This window comes from Naegleria lovaniensis, assembly GCF_003324165.1.
Source record: "Naegleria lovaniensis strain ATCC 30569 chromosome Unknown tig011, whole genome shotgun sequence".
Classification (NCBI taxonomy): Eukaryota; Heterolobosea; class Eutetramitea; order Acrasida; family Naegleriidae; genus Naegleria; species Naegleria lovaniensis.
Window position 1 is genome coordinate 377,469 of NW_025407833.1, and position 17,352 is coordinate 394,820.

At 36.9% G+C, this 17,352-nt stretch overlaps 6 protein-coding genes across 6 annotated transcripts; 3 read left to right on the forward strand and 3 right to left on the reverse strand.

Annotated features, from left to right (window-relative positions):
* Positions 1–53: 53 nt before the first annotated feature.
* Positions 54–2,230, reverse strand: C9374_000911 (uncharacterized protein; the record flags this gene model as incomplete). Its single annotated transcript, XM_044699261.1, has 2 exons — positions 54–429; positions 558–2,230. 2 exons carry the CDS (start codon positions 2,228–2,230, stop codon positions 54–56), a joined length of 2,049 nt encoding a protein of 682 aa, XP_044552053.1.
* A 992-nt stretch (positions 2,231–3,222) lies between these two features.
* Positions 3,223–7,798, forward strand: C9374_000912 (uncharacterized protein; the record flags this gene model as incomplete). Its single annotated transcript, XM_044699272.1, has 3 exons — positions 3,223–3,700; positions 3,880–4,377; positions 4,425–7,798. 3 exons carry the CDS (start codon positions 3,223–3,225, stop codon positions 7,796–7,798), a joined length of 4,350 nt encoding a protein of 1,449 aa, XP_044552054.1.
* A 32-nt stretch (positions 7,799–7,830) lies between these two features.
* Positions 7,831–9,513, forward strand: C9374_000913 (uncharacterized protein; the record flags this gene model as incomplete). The annotated part of the gene is made up of 1 exon (XM_044699283.1): positions 7,831–9,513. The coding sequence occupies one exon, from the start codon at positions 7,831–7,833 to the stop codon at positions 9,511–9,513; it is 1,683 nt and encodes a 560-aa protein (XP_044552055.1).
* A 674-nt stretch (positions 9,514–10,187) lies between these two features.
* Positions 10,188–10,976, reverse strand: C9374_000914 (uncharacterized protein; the record flags this gene model as incomplete). Its single annotated transcript, XM_044699294.1, has 1 exon — positions 10,188–10,976. The coding sequence occupies one exon, from the start codon at positions 10,974–10,976 to the stop codon at positions 10,188–10,190; it is 789 nt and encodes a 262-aa protein (XP_044552056.1).
* A 335-nt stretch (positions 10,977–11,311) lies between these two features.
* Positions 11,312–15,063, forward strand: C9374_000915 (uncharacterized protein; the record flags this gene model as incomplete). The annotated part of the gene is made up of 3 exons (XM_044699305.1): positions 11,312–11,581; positions 11,650–11,841; positions 11,971–15,063. 3 exons carry the CDS (start codon positions 11,312–11,314, stop codon positions 15,061–15,063), a joined length of 3,555 nt encoding a protein of 1,184 aa, XP_044552057.1.
* Positions 15,064–15,180: 117 nt separating this feature from the next.
* On the reverse strand, positions 15,181–16,557 carry C9374_000916 (uncharacterized protein; the record flags this gene model as incomplete). The annotated part of the gene is made up of 1 exon (XM_044699316.1): positions 15,181–16,557. One exon carries the CDS (start codon positions 16,555–16,557, stop codon positions 15,181–15,183), a length of 1,377 nt encoding a protein of 458 aa, XP_044552058.1.
* Positions 16,558–17,352: the final 795 nt, after the last annotated feature.

A 17,352-nucleotide genomic window follows, 5' to 3' on the forward strand; every position in this document is an offset into this window, starting at 1 on the left:
GATCAAACATTGTTTTGTAACTACTACATAATACTACACTGTCAATGATGCTGTTATACAGAAGATTCTCCATTTGTTGTTGATTGAGTTGGTGCTTGCGGAGCCGTGTTGGGAGCTTCCTTCTCCGTTGCTACAACTGTATTTTTCAACATAAATTCTTGAATTCTCTTGTCTCTCTTTCTCAATCGATCTAACACGTCCTTCATATCTTGTTCGCAATGGTTTGAAAGCGTTCGGAAAAAGTCTTTTGGAAGTGGTTGAGAAGTGTCATCGATCATTTTTCCAATTTCTTCCTTATTAAATTTAGAAGGTAAATTCAATTCCATAGGAGAATCTGGTTTGATATACTTGTTGTAAATAGCTTTGGCAAGCTTTCTTCGAGATTTGGCATTACCTTTTCTTCTATACATTTGCATTTCTTTCCAAGCTCTGTATACATATACATGTTAAAAGTAGGTCAATAAATTTTAGAGATGAAAAACAGTCAAATAAATGCATAACCATTATGATGAGTTGATGAATGACAATGATGAATTCAACATTCTTGAATTACTTACAATACAGATTCAGGGCAAAATGATTGCTTGGCAAATGCCAATAGTATTTCAAACATCTTCTTATTTTTCAACAATTTCACAAGAGCTGCCTTTTCTCTTGTTAATTGTTCTTCATTTTGTTCTTCTTGTTCTTTGGGTACAAGGATCAACAATGCTCTCACAACTGGTATCACAGCTGTAATAATATTATCAGTCACAACTCCAAAGAACAAAATATCTCCATATGGGAAATAAGCATCTGTCAATGTTTGAATAATTGGAATGAATCCACACACTAAATATAAAATCAACCAAACGGCCCAAAAAACAATCACCGATAAAGTTTCCCATCTCAAACGCCATGTGTCATTATCTTCTCTCAATGTAAATACAAGTACAACTCCAATCCCAATGACATAGAGAAATCCTTCTAAGGCAACTGCAATTAAGGTTCCCATTCCAACTCCACATCCATGAGCAAATACAAAGAAATCATTAGAAACTGTGAATTTGGTTGAAGATGGACTCGAATTCAATACAAATGTTTCCACAAGTCCACAAATTAACCACACAAATAAATGAAATGCTGACAAGACAACCACAACGATTAAATAAAACCACCATGATGTAATGTGTTGCATTCGAAGAATTTTCTTTTCCAATGCAATATATTTTCCTAATTCTTCCAATGCCACTGTTCCAACTGTATTGGCTAACACAGTTTTATGGAGAGCACTCGCTTTGGAAAGTTGTCGTTTCAAATTGGTTGGAACTTGACCACCAGATTGTGCATCGGATCCATTATTATTACTAGTCGTCGTGTTGAAAACATTGGAATTGGGAATGAGTGGTAATGGAGAGGAACCATTGGCAGTGTGATTTCCAAATAAATCCGATTGACTTCCAGAAGAAGATGAAAAGTCTTGTTCCATTTCCATCATGACTGAACCAGCATCCGAAGTAGAATCTGTGTCCGAATCTGAATCTGTGTCCACAGAATATTCATCATCAGCGAAAGAAGTGAGAATGGTCACGGCAGGAACAGGACTATTGGTGTCCATTGTCATCGTGTGATCTCCCATCATGGTACCTGAAGGTTCATTGTTATTGTTGGTTTGATCTGCAGCAGTGGGTCTTCTCTTTCTACTTTGAGATTCCTGACCACTCTTAATCATGGCTGCTTCCAATCGAAACAATTCCACTCGAGTCTTATTGAGACGTGACATCCATAACAATCTCCATAATCTCAATAAAGTTGGTAAAAACACAACAGGTGCAGCAAAGAAATAAAACAAAATGTAAATGAAACATGGAAATACCTTTCTTCCAATGGTCATTCTCAAGTTAAATAACATGGCAAAAAGACCTGTCATTAATAAACTGGCAATCATGACAGCAACACCTCGATATTTAATGAGAGGGACATGTCGTGTGAAAATAATTCCCAATGTGGTTGCAATTAACGCAATGACATAGGTACCGAAAAAGATTCCAGTCACTGCTTGAGAAGAAACTTGTTCTGGACATAGACCATATTCTACTTTTTCTGTTCCATTATTTAAGAGAATGGGATCACAAATAGTTTCATTGGAAGGTGTTGTTGAATTATTCGTCGATGATTGTAATAAGGAGAATAAAGCATAGACAAAAGGAGGTGGTTGTTGAAGATGTAATGGTGTTGTAAATGATGACATGTTGTTGAACGCAATAGGTATTGTAAAAATGGTTCGTTAATTTTCGAGGATGATCACTGCGCGCGGTGTGTGTGAATCAATCGAGAGATCAAGACGATTCGATTTTGTGTGTTTTATGGTGTACTCGTGTGTGTGTGTGATTGATATATTTCACAAAAGTGTCAATGATGTATAGTGACAATATATGATGATTCAACAATGATGATATTTTGTTGTTGAAATGAAATATTCTTTGGATTTGACTTTGCCAAAATCTCACACTCCAGTTCAAAAACTGAACAAACTGTCGCCAGTATGTGCACACTTGTCAACTGTTGTGCGACCACTCGTGATAGGAGTGAATCAATCGAATGCAGAAGTGACTGAGGCTGTTGTTGATGCTGCTTGTGAGAATGCACACACAATTTGTACACTAGAATGATGGTCAAGTGTGCGTGTGTGAAGAGTTTCTTGAGACTTTTTTTGTTGTTGTTGCTTCTAGGATCAGATGCTCGTTTACGGACAAGTGACTCCGATCAGACATGACAACGATGAAAATTGACAGCCGTCGATTGGTTTATTGCATTGATTTTCTAAATTGATGCCTTTGAATATTGTGATAGAGGGATACACTGTCCGCACAAGAATGGCGATGTTTGGAAAATCATTGATATTGTGAAGAGGCATGAATATGATGCTGACGTCAAATGTCTGTAAAGTGTTCTAAAAGGTCGTTGGTTGTGGTCGCCACACCGCAAGGTATGCACCTGTTGTGGTGTTTTGAGAGGCAAGTGTTGTGTGCCTGACGACAACGAGAAGGATGGCTGCCAAACATGAGCTGTTCAATTTCCGAACACTGTTGTAAAACTAATTTCATCAAACATTTATTAAAACAAATTAATGAGTAAAACGAAAATTGAGAAAGAAAGTGAACGGGGTTTCGAGGATTTCAAACTTTCTTGATGGATTATAATCTCACTATTTCTTTCTCATCACAAAGGCAGAGTTAAAAAATGTTGACAAGTGGCAGCAAACCACCACTTGAAGCCGAAGATGTTCTCAAACTCTTTTCACTCTATCTTCAAGAGTACGGAGAATCACTACTAACGTCATCGGACCACTTTATGAATGTGTGTGAAATGGTCTATCAACAAACCATGACATTATCATCAAAATTACATTCTCCATCTTCACCGCAGCAGACTTTTGAAAATAATCACTTGACATCCTCCTCTTCTCAAAAACCTCTCAAACCATTTCATGTTACACTCAAAATTACTCCTGAATTTCTTCGAGAATGTGGCATGGATCCATTTCTATGGTTGGACTGGGAAACGAGTTATTGCAATAACGGAGGAATGATGATCACTAAAAAATCAGATCCTTCGAAAAAACCTCATGAGGGATTGATTGAGAGAAGTCTCATTGAGAGATGGTGGGAACGAAGGAGAAGGGAATTTCGAGAGTGTACCGAACATCAAGGAAAGATGGGTAGGTTGTTTTGTCAATCTGTGTGTGCATGTGTGTGTGTGAAATATATGGATGAACGGTTTGTTGTCTCAAAAACCAATGAACTGCCGTGTTTGTGGTTTGTACGGGGATGGATACATTTCATGGATGATGTTGATGATGATGAATATATGATGATGCATTTCATTCATTCGACACAGCGGTGAAATCACCGTATGCAATTGATGAAAATCCTCTTCTTACTCTCCTTAGTACGATTCATTTTCATCACTTGTTAACGAAATTGCGATATGAATTCATGTTTGGACGAAATGTTGCAAAAACACCAAATTCTAAAATTTTGAAAATTAAATTTAAAATTCTTCGACTGCTCAATGCGAGAGTGAAGGAATTTCAACGAAAGCAAAAAGAAAAGAAGGGATTTTTCTCGTGGATTGTGGAACAAATTGTCGACAATGAATACATATCCGAGTTAACCAATAACGATTTTGAGAAATTTATTTATATATTTAGAAATTTAAAAGTAGTTCAATTGGAAACGAACAAATCGAAAAAGAAGTCAACTCAAGCAAACAACATTGAAGATGTTGAAGTGGATTTAACATTATTTCAAAGCTTGAAACATTTGATCATTCGAGCCTGCTTTACTAGACTTGTGTATATTAAAGGAAAATATTTGACCTCTCAAAACCATGAAAGTAAGTACTCGGAAGGTTGTGTGAAAATCTTCAATTCAAATGACAAGATGATACAATATTCAAAACTCTGAATGTGGAGGGAATTACCATTATGGACTCTCAGTTTCTGAGAATTGAAAAGAATATTTTCCACGATTTTGCTGACACACTCCGAGTATTGAATCTTGTCAATGTGGACGAGCAATTGCTGTGTGATATATTTGATGACGACACACGATCACTCTCCAAATCTAACAAGGAGTTTAATAAGGATATTAACTACTTTTCTGCACTGGAGGCGTTACATATTTCGAATGTATGGTTCAAGAGCGGAGAAATACCAAAATTTTTGGACGGCTCATTCTTTCATAACATTCTTGTGAATCACCTAAAAGTGTTCATTATGAAACACACCAATCTAGAACTTTCCATACTTGACACACTAACTCGAAGGGAAAATAGAAACTTTGTTCTCTCACATCTCGTCATTCTCAATCTCTCAAACAACAATATTCACACAGTTATTGGAAGAAGAGAAGCTAAAAACGGAGATGGTCATAACGTGACGGTGAATTTACCCAATTTACTTGAATTTAATTTGGGATACAATGAACTTGAAAGCCTGGATTCATTGTCTGGACTAATGACACCAAAACTTGAAATTATCAATTTAGAGAACAACAAACTCTGTAACAATATTGCTGAAGGTTTAAAACTATTGACAGCAAACACTCAAAATCACTTAAAATATATTAATTTACGAAACAATCAAATAAGAAATTGGATAGAAATCAAACATTTGAATTACTTTACCAAACTTTGCCATTTAGAAGTTTTTGGAAATGAAGAAATTTCCACAGGAACATACTTCAAGACAATACTTGCATATTTCAGAAAGAATATTCCAATGGATACTTTATTCATTCTAGATGGCGAAAGTTATTCCAAGAAAGACATTGAAACAGTGCTGGGAATTTCACAAAGCTCAAGTGATAATAGTTCTTATAATGGATTATCAGAATCGGAAGGAAGTGATGCAGATGCCGAAGATGATTATATCGATGTCAGAAAACTTGTTAACAAAAAAGAAAGCTCAGAACAAGCCAAGAAACGAAAAATCAAGAAGGAAAAGTCTTCTCCTGAGAAAAAGAAGTCAAAGAAAAAGAAGAAAGCTCAAAAACGAGTACTTTCAGAGTTTTCTGAATTTAAAAAGAATGACATGTCTTCTGCCTTGAGTAGTGGAAGCAGTGGAAACACAAATAGCTTGAATATAGTAGACTTTGGAGGATCTTCAAGCATTTCTCCTCAAAGCCAATCTCTAGATACAAGTTTGAAAATGTTGAAAGAAGATTTTCCTTTCCTAGAAGAGCGATCTAACAAAGTTCTTGAACAATTACAACAAATTAGAAATGATGGAGGATCGAAATGGCTTACTCTTTTGAATGAAATGGGTTATTTAGACGATCAGAGTCAACAACAATTATTGACTCCAAAAAGAAATTCCAACGAGTTGGCTAAAACTTCACCCTACTCGAAAGATAAGGACGAATTGGAGCAATTCATGAATAAGCTCAATAAGAATTCGTCACATTTGAAGGCAATGGATTCGCTGAGTAACTTTTTATTTGGAAAATTACGAAAACCAGGATCATCAGAGGATCCACAACAACATTCAAGTGAAGATTCTTCACCTGCATCCACTCCAAGATCTGCAGGTCAACCTAAAACTGATTTTCTTTCTTCGTTGGACATGAAGCGAATTTCCAGATTGGGCAACAAGCAAATTCCAGTGTTAGAAGTTCATCCAATTTATGGAATTGCTAATGCTCCTAATTTTGAAAAATTTGGTGTTGCCAATATGCAAGGTCTCTCGTTTATTAAATCACGAGGATCTCAGTACGGTAGCGATGCACTAGTGTCAAAGAATTTAAAACTAGAGCCAAGAAGTGACTTTTTAAACGTTTCACTCATTGTGAATCAATCCATATTTGTAGCAGGAAAACAAGAACGTGACCATACTCGAGGAATTGCAAGTTCTGAATCAGATAGTAGTGAAAGAAAAGCAAGATATCAACGAAGAAATCGCTACATGAATATTCAACAACTCAAAGAAGAAATACAAGAAGCAACAACCAATTCGAATGATATTGCTACTGCTGAGAATGCATCATCCACAAGGGAAACCAACATGGAAATTACGGATGAACAAATTAACAAATTTAATTCATCTCGAAAGAGAAAGAAGGGAGTGTTCTTAAAAGCTGAAATTGCCGTTCCTGAAGGATCTCATTCACACATGTCTTTGGATCCCAATCGACTTGCGAGTCTTAGCAGCGGTGGTAGTTCTGGAAATGATTCTTCCATCTCTCCATCTTCAATCGAGAAGAAGGATGATGATACTCATGTTTCAAGTTGTACAACTCTGTCAGTAGAAAAGGATAATCACACAACAAGCACCAAATCGACAATGACAACTACTCCTTCTTCTAATCATCGAGCTTCTATGAGAGACTTTAAACGAAGAAATACCATAAAGCAAAATACTGAAAAGAAAGACAAGGTACACATTCCAGTTCCAGTCTCCACCGTTGAAAAGTATTTGAATGACGATGACTTGTTAGAATCACTCCTCAATGAAGATGAAGATGTTGAGACCAAGAAGAGATCAGAAAGTATTTTGAGATCTCGTGGACGAACATTTGTGAAACCCTCTACCACCACTCACTCTTCAGCAGATGCCAACAAGATTAGAGCATCGACTGCGTTTGAAAAACCAATCATTGTTGAAAGCACACCAGTGGATGCTAGTGCTAGTTCATTTAACAGAAAAACACGTATTCTATCAACAACAACTGAAGAAGAAAAAAAGGTTTTGGAGTCTTTAATATCAAGTCCAGAAGAGGATGAAGTGATATTACCAATTGAAAAGAAAGAAGAGACGTTACAACAGAAGGTACAAATTTTAGAACATGTCAGTAACGAGTTAATTGCACCACAAAAGAATGTACAAGCTTCAGATGAAGATTTTGACAGTTTCAATGAGGAGATTGAATCCAGCTTCAAAGAAAATTCAATTTTAAGTGCCATGAATACCAATATTGGAACACTATCATCATCGAACAGCATCACTTCAGAGAAGAGTACATTGTCCTTTCAACAACCACCATCTCTCCTCACAGAACCTTCTTCAGTGGACAAGATGGGACAAAGTTCAGATTCAGATTTCGATACCTTTAGTAGTGATAGTGATAAGGAAAATGATAAGAAGACTGCATCAACAACAACAACAACAACAACACCAAACACACCATTATCCGTTGTTAACAAATCACGATCTTCTCCAAATAGCATTCCCTTAATTACATTTCCAACCTCAACTGAAAATAGAAAAGCCAAATCCAAATCCATTATTAACATCTTTGCAAAGAAAGACAAGGGGTAGATGCCAAACTAAAGGATCGCTATTCACTTCGAATGGATTCACCTGTGAGAGAATTACCTGCTGAAGAACCTGAAGTATTGTCGACAAGTGTCACGGATGGTATTGTTGAATTTGGTCCAATTACATCTTCCACTACTTTTGCCTCTCTGAAACAACAAGAATCAACTACTACAACGGACACATCCGATTTTCACACGACTCTTGAGGAGCATTCGAAACATGAAACACAAATGATGATGACCTCAAACACAATTTCTGCTGTTGGAAAAGAAGAATTATCCTCTGATTTTGAAACTTCAAGTGACTCTGATTTAGGTGAACAAGATCCATTCAAAAAGAACCATCCATCAGAACATGCAGTGCTTCATACTGAAAATGATAACAGTGCCAATGCAACAACGACTATCAACACTACCTTGCCAACAGTGACATTCACGACAAGGAATGTTGAGGAATCATCTTCTCATCATGCTTCTAAACAAGATGAAGACCTTATTCCACAAGTTTCATTATTGAACTCGTCATCTGCAACAACCAATGACCACAAATCTCAACCTTTGGAAAATTCTGTTTTGAAACGAGACCTTGATGATCAACACTCCTCCAACACTCATATTAAGGCTGAATTATATGATGATGTGAAAATTGAGCCTACAACCACTACTACAGCGAGTACGACTAAAACTGAATCTCCATTGACTCCAAATGAATCATCATCATCTTCAAACATTACTATTCAAACTAGAGAGCAGAACTCTCCCAATGAACCCCTATTGGACAGCAATGTAAATTCATCTGTCACAACAAAAGTAATTCCAAAGAAAGTCATTAGAAATAAGACCATGATTAAGAATTCATCATCTGTTGTGAATGTCATTCGAGGAAATGAAGACATGGATCGATCGAGTGCCACTTCAAGTCCATCATCTCCTTCCTCATCACCACAACAACAGAAATTGTTCATTCCTTCTACGAATAGAGATCGAAGAAAAACTGTGAATTTTAAGGAAATTGAAAAGGAAGAAATTGAATTTCATCCAAATCGTGCCACGCTTTTCATGGCATTACCTCCAACAATGACAACAACAACAACAACGAACAATCAGACTACAAAGCAAATAGAGACCTATGACGATGATGTTCCCTATGAAGATGAAGTGGTCAATGACAACAACAACAACAATACCATGGTTCCATCTACCAACGAATCATCCTCAACAACAACAACAGTATTAATGACAGACCATCCCTCAACAAATCCTTCATTGGATCCTGTTATTGAACAACAAGAATTGTCTAGTGACGAGGAAGATGATTCCATTTTAAATTCTCTACTGAATGAAGAATCTGAAATTTCCACTACTACCAAAATTACACCATCGAACAATACTCGAGACACCTCAACAGACGATGAAGATTTGGACAAGTTATTAGCGTCCTATACGAAACAACGAAAAGTAACTCTACCTCCCAAATCAACCAATCACACTGCTCTGTCTCCAGTTCAACCCTCAAAAAGTACGAGCCTTAAAACACTTCCTGTTGTGGATGTAAAAAGTACTCAAAGAAGGAATTCTTCCGTCAATAGAAGCAACACCAACAATGGTTCAAAGAGTATTCCAGTGGAAAATAATTCAAGAAGAAGACCATCTCGAATGGTCACCTCTGTTGAGGATTTATTAAATGAAGAAGAGGATGACAGCAGTAATGAGTAGTGAACCTGTGACTCACTACTATTCGATACGAACATTGAATCTCTACGAAGAGAAATGAATCAATTTCACATGGTTTGTTGCTGTTCAAAGGGAGGAATTAGTTCATAGTTTTAATGAATGTTACACATTTCCATTAGGAACTGTCGCAATAACATGGAATCATTTTTCACACGCCTTTGTTTTTAAAAACTCATCTTGTCAACAGGATCCACAATAATTCTCACATGAAAAAATGTCAGGAGGGAAGAAGCACAACATTTCCACACCCTTTGATTTACATGACGAGTGTCAAACACCTCGATATACTGCCGAATCGTCGTCAAGGTCATCTTCTTATCAACCACATCAACAACAATACGATCGACAACAAATGATCGGACATGAGAAGGATGCTATCGAATATTCTTCGAAGGGCAACAGCTCTTGTTGTTGGTTTTGTTCCATACAGTAGAACTAATCAAGCATCATCATTTCCATATACATTGTAATATTCCTTTCATAAGAATTTATCGGATGTACAAATTTTTGAATCCATGTGTTTGACGACACATTCATCACGAGATTATATTTCACTCATGAAATATCAAAGAATGTGTCATCAGACGACTTTTTGTAACATGCAGCTCAGCAATAATATTTATTATTATTTTACAATCAATTCGGAATCATTCGTATTATTCAATCACAACTCGACTTTGGATTTCTAATTTTTCAATTTGATCTTCAATGTCTTGGATGTTTTCATTATACTTTTCTACAATGTCATTGAATTCGGAAACCTTTTGATTATATGCTTCGAATATTGGCATGAAATCATTTTTCTGAGCTTCATATAGTTGTTGTGTCGCTTTGAATTTGGTTTCAGCCGTATCGAATTCCTTCATGTATTGGATGAACAAATTGGTTGCCTCTTCAACCTCAACTTGTGATTTTATCAGCTCGCTTTCGTATAAATTAAAAGCAAACATTGATGATGTTTGTTTCGTTCCTAGATATTGTTCAAGTGAGGAGAACAATGCATCTAATTCCAACGCTTGTTGTGCGTAAGGAGAGCTATTGTCTACCTTTAAACTTTCAACATTAAGAGCTTGAACTTGTTGATTAGGATCAGTGAGGCTTTGCAGAAAACTATATTCTGGAACCTCAACATGATATTTACGCCCGAAGGGATCTTCCGTTCGGATTACTCTGGCTGTATTGTTTTTCAACGCTTCCTCAACCTTAAGGGCAATAGCCTTCCGAACCACTGCCTCCAAATGTGCAGTTTTAATTTTATCGCTTTCGCTCAACTGGATGGAATCAGCAAACCTAGACAGTACTGAAATGTCCATATCCGCTGTATTTGTGTTGCCTGTTGCGGTACATTCCACGAAACGATGATCTTTCCACCCAATGATAAAGATAATGAAGGCGGTCGTTAAAATTTTCAAAATCACAAGATTAAGGAAGAATGATCGATACATTTTTTTTATTGTCTAGGCGTTGGATCTTGCATTGACCAATCGAACACAATAATATTGAAACAAACTTCTCAGATCACATCATAACGCGCCTTTATTTAAGGGAGCCCAATACAAGATCTCAAGCACGCTGTGTGATCTGCTTACCCTAAATGCTTTCTGCCTCTTTTCATCTTTCACATCGTTTTGACATTTAACGCAACCACACCACTTTGAAAAAAAAGCTTTCGTGCCTGAACACACAACAACCAACACCTGTGACTGACTGACAAACAATCAGCAGCGGTTTCAGTTGACCTTTATCTTCATCACGAACAACAACATCCTTGTCATCAAGAATGGGAAAGGACAATCACAATAATAATAACAATAGTGGAGAAGAGGAAGGCACGAGTGGTTCTCGAAAGAAATCAACCATGCAAAAGCTATTTGGCAAATTTAAAGGAAACGATCAAGGAGGAGGTTCCTCTTCGTCATCTTCTTCCTCGTTGCCAACAAATTCTCATGATTCTTTGCCATCTACTGGTATTCCACACTTGAGTAGTTTCGTGAAAGAAGCAATGCCACAAGATGAAGAAGAAATCAATCGAAGATTTATGGAAGCAATTGTAAGTCCACTTTCATCATCATTTGTTTTTTGTTTGAATGTATTCATGTCTAAATATGGAAATGTTAGGAAAAAGTTGGCATCCAGAATGAACAATCAAAGGCAAACGTGATTGCAAGATACAACACAAATGAGTTGAAATGGGATTTCGTTCAATCATTGAGAAAAACTCAAGACACTTTTGCGATGGATGAGAAAAACAAAGTCGAATATTATATTACTGGATTGAACAAGTCATCCAGTCAACTTAGTCCTTCAATGGTACGTTTCAAGTATTGTTGATTCCATTACAGCAGTAGATGGTATATATATTCACTACTCGCTCGCTTCACTATATATTCGAATTGAACCTTTTTCACATGGAATGAAATGAACAACAAAATTCAATAGGACAAGATCAACACTGACAAGTCACTTCAAGACATGATCAAATTAATTCAAGGTCTAACAGTTCAACTTCGTTCTCAACAAATTTCATGGTTGGAAGATTTCATTCGTCAAGGAGGAATGTATCAATTGACTTGTTTGTTAGCATCAACCATTAATTTCTTCAATTTTTTCGGTCACTATTCATCGTCGACTGAGAACGGTCAACCTGGTGTTCATCAAACCACTCTCAATAACGTTGAACAATTACGTTCTGTAATTTTAATGAGTTTTACAAGTTTACTCAATGTCAACAAGGGAATTGAAGCATTTCTTCAACAACGTGATGCCATTAGAACAATGGTCTTGGTGATGGATGGAGCTTCACTTAAAAATCGTTCCACAATTTTACTCTTACTCGCCCTGTTGTGTCACCACAGCGGACAAGAGGCATTCGAACTCATTTTGGATGCCATGAATCATTATAAATTAGTGAAAAGAGAGAAGGCAAGATTCCAAGATTTGGGTAATTGGATTCTCAATGAAAATGCATATGCATCTGGTACAAGTGGAGCCGGTACCATCTACACGGGAGGCAATCATGGTAGAGCCTCTGTTGAATTTAGAGTGAATGCTCTCATGTTTATTAACGCTTTAATTACTTCTCCTGAAGATCCAAAAATTGCTGCTCGAATTCAACAAGAATTTGTGAACTTGGGACTTGTCACCATTTTAGATTCTATTGACACGGAAGATCCTGATTTATTGGTTCAAATTTCAACATTTAAGGAGTTAATTGCAAATGATTTAAGTCATCACTTTGAAAAACTTACATCAAATAGCTCTGATCCTCTCAACATGATTGAAGTGTTGAATGGTCAATTGACATCAGTTTCTCAGAAACATTTTGCATCCATGTTAAATGCTCTATTACCAATTTCACAGAGTTTTGAAGACACCAGAACATCGATTGCTTCAAGAGCTTCTGTATGTGTAGATAACGACATTCAAGAAACAAACTTTGCTATCCTTGCTAAAATCATTCGTCAAGTGGTTGAATCCATTGATTCAAGAGGTCGATTGAAAGATTGGACCGAAGAAACAGAACGCTTAAAACAACAAGTGAAAACACAACAAACCAGTTTCAACAATATGGAAGAAAAATTGAAATCAGAAAAGAACAAACTCATTGCGCTCCTCCTTCAGAATTCCCAAATAGACTTTTCCAATTCAATTGATTTTGAAATTTTGAAAGATCTCATCACTCCACTTTCAAATTTTGCTAAAAGTCGATCTCAAGATGTTGCAGTTTCTTCGACCGTTCCATCCACACCAACCATTCCATCTACAATGAGTAATAGTAATAGTAATACTAGTAATAATGGAAATAGTGGAAATACTTCCAAACCACTTCCTACTCCTGGTGTGATGAAAACAACAACAACGACAACAACCGTTCCATCCACAACAGAACCAACAACAACCACCACAACCACCACGACTCACAATGAGACGACACAAATTCCTCCAGTCCATACGAGTGGAGTAGGAATGGTAGTACCACCACCTCCTCCTTCCATGGTGATTGGAACTGGAGGTGTTCCTCCACCTCCTCCTGTAATGGGTACAATGATGGGAACGGTAGGTGTTCCACCACCACCACCACCTCCTGGAATGGGTACGACTGGAATGCCTCCTCCTCCACCTCCTGGAATGAGTGGTGGTGCTGTAGCTTCTGTACAAAATCCACTTCCTCCTCTTCCTAATTATTCACCAAGTACCAATCTTCGTAATGTTCATATTGATCCAATTAATAAGAGAGTCATCAAAGATACTGTGTTTATTAAGAAGGGAGTGATTGACAAGTTGAAACAAATTCAAATTGATGAGAGTCGTATTAGTGAATTATTTGGTGTTGAAAAGGATTCTCATTCCAAAGCGACCAATGCTTCTTCTTCGAATGACAAGTCTGAAAAAGTGTCACTCATTGATACGAAACGAGCGTATAATATTGGTATTCAATTGGCATCGATGCGTCTCAATTTTGATTCAATTCGTAAGGCAGTGGTCACTTTGGATGAAACTGCAATGAGCAAAAATCAAATTAATACTCTCAAGAGTATTGTTCCAACCGAAGAAGAAGTCAATTTGGTTTCTGCTTTCGATGGAGATGCTTCACAATTGGCTGAACCTGATCGATTTTTCCATGTCATGAAAGATGTGTCCAAGATTAAAGAACGAATGGAAGCTTGGAGTTTCAAATTAAGATATGAAGATGATTTGGCAAGCTTAAAACCAGATATTGAAAGTTTGAGATTGGCCACCAATGAATTGAAAGAATCGAAAAAGTTTGTCAAATTTTTAGCTGTCGTCTTGTCCATTGCCAATTATTTGAATGCAAAGGGAAGACAGAAAGATCAATATGGATTCCATTTGAGTAGTTTACACAAGTTGAAAGATACCAAAGCTTCAAAGGGCAATGAAGGTTTATCACTTCTTCACTATTTAGTGGAATACATTGATACACATCAAAAGGATTTATCAGAATTTTATGATGACATGCCCAATATTCCAGCAGCAAAGAAGGCCTCTATTGCTCAAATCAAAGAAGTATTGCAAATGATTAAGGCTTCCTCAAACTCGCTTGGTGAAACGTTGGCTGCCATTGCACGAGAAGAAGATTCACCCATTCACAAACAAGACAAGTTCATTGAAAAGATGAAACCATTCTATGAGCAAACCAAAGCTGATTTGGGAATGCTCGAAGAAAAATTGAAGAAGACTCAAGAAGGTTTAGAAGAATTAGCCATTCTCTTTGATGAAGACAAAAATCTTGTAACGACCAAGCCAGAAGATTTCTTCACCAAATTGGATGAATTCTTTGAAATGTTTAAATCTGCTCGTAAATTTATCCAAGAAAGAAAGAAGAAGGAAGAAGAGGCTCTCAAAAAGCAACAAAAGTCGAACACTCACTTGACTGCTAATCAATCAACAGAAAAAGGTGTTTTGGAAGGTCTTGAAAACTCATTGAGAGATGGAACAGCGTTTAAAAAGAGAAGAAGTTTAAGAGCAAACGCTAATTTGTTGGCACAAGAACTATCCATGCTAAAGAAGTAGATTGTATTTTATCTCTTTTCTGAATTAGAAATTATTAAATAATTCATTTAATTGTTGAAAAGATGTTAACGACATTAGAATATTGTGGTGTATTGTTTGATTGTTCACGCTTAGTTATTACAGAATGGAATTACTTGTTATTGGCTTGACAGCAGAACAGTGATCGAGACATAATTCCTTGACTCGTTGCTCCACATGTTTCAGTTCATCCTTTTGAATGTCTATCAATTGTGTATACAGAAGAGAAAAAACTTTGTCCGTAGGATCTGCTTTGATGTACTGGCTTAATACTTGCAAAATCTCTTCTAATGTGGCAGGGTTGACGGTACCTTTAAGCATCTCAAATGCAAGGGAATATTTGTCATACTTGCTTTGTTCTGTTTCTTGATGCAATTGATAAATCCATTCATCGTCATTCACTTGTTTTTCTGAAATTAGTTGGTAAATGGTTTGTTTGGAATCGTCATCATCCAACGACAGTGTTTCCACTCCCTTCATGATGGATTTCTTCATCACCATATGAACTGGACGTGAGACAAAACCTTGAAGCGCAATCAAAAGAGAATCATCTGTCAAAATGGTGGTTCCAAATGTTTCATTCAAACTTGCAAGTCTCAAAGCATTGCTTGGACAATTTCCAATGCAAGCTGCATATTTTGTTTGACTCGTTCCAATATTTCCAACCAGACATTCTGAACGAGAAACTCCAATTCCAAACTGCAAAGTTGGTAAATTCACTTGGTCTCTCAGTTGTTCATTCACCGCTTCAATTTGTCTTTCTAGTTGCAAAGCACACATGAGAGCATTTTTCTCAATGTTCTTTCCACATTCGAATGAGATCATGACAATTTTAGGAGAAATGATAGTACATCGGCCCTTAAACTGTCTGCTAACGCCTTGAACTTTTTGGAAAAACATGGTGAATACAGCTGATAGATCTGTGATGATAGGATAGCACTGTCCATCATAATTTCGTAATTGAATGACAATTGTCGTTGCAATATATGATGATAATCCTAATCCGAGTTGTACTGGTTTTCCAGAGGTTGCGGACCGTACACTCTTTTCTGTGACAGCTGATACTGCAATGGATCTATTCACAGCTTCTGTGTGCTGGCTGGCAGCTATAGAGGCACTTGGAATTGAATTACTTCCTTTCGAAAGACTTCCAATACTCTGATGGCTAAATACGCTGTTTTTGGATACTTGCCGCTGAAATATTTTGGCTCGCATTTGTATTAATTGTTCTTCTCGCCTTCTATCCTCATCCTCTTGACGTTCCTCCGTCATGTCGTTGAGGAGAGTCTCTGGAATGAACGAGCGAATCTCTTTCATTAATGATGTCAATTCTCGAAAAATTACAAATAGGGGATATATTCTTTTAAAAGATGCCTTAACACTATTATAGAATCGAATTTTAGTTGCTTCATGTAGTAAAGTTGCTCTGTCAATCGATTCAATGGATTCGATAGAAAATAATGGGAAATGATGCATATAGCCGTGATGGCAATCATTATGGCCACAACGCAGCATGGCCATACAACCATAGAGATGACTCCAGCATCCAAAGTAATATTTTGTATTGATAATACAATCAATATAATCCAACTCGCTAGACAGGTGAGGAATAAACTAGATACTGTAAATAGTATCAGAATGAAACGAATAGAGCAAAATATGTCGATGCAGCAAGATCTACCTGTTGAGAAGAGTTCTTTCATGTCATCCAAACTAGCATTACTTTCAGAGGAAGTACTTCCTTGTTGTGACTCATGTGTTGGCAATGGTGCTGATGCTGGTATTTCAGTGCAGACACTTCAGGAGGTAGTGGTGTTACTCTCATCACAGATTGTTTTGTGGTAATTTGTTTTGATGTTATTATGCTGACGCTCAATATGCATTTAGTTTATGTTCGCTCTATCTCTCGATTCAACAACTACGTCGGTTGTTTAAACGGAGAACAACAATGCACATCTCAATTATCCTTACAAAGCAGAGGGGTCAATGACCAGCCATCGAAAAATAGCCGCCAAAGCCGAAATCTCTCCTCCCTTTTTCTAACAAAAGAGGTCATGCATCTTAAGAGATGGTTGCATCTAAAAAAGTCACGAAGTTGCTTATTCGCCTTTTTTGTCGAGAAAGTATAAATGGTAGCATCTCTTGCTCAGGTTGGAGTGAATGAGAGAACATCTTTCTCTGAAATGAGGCAGGTTACTTAGTATCAGACGGAATAATAATTGTTTTAGTAATGATGCAGCAGAGTGTTCGTATGATTATGCTTGAGGGTAT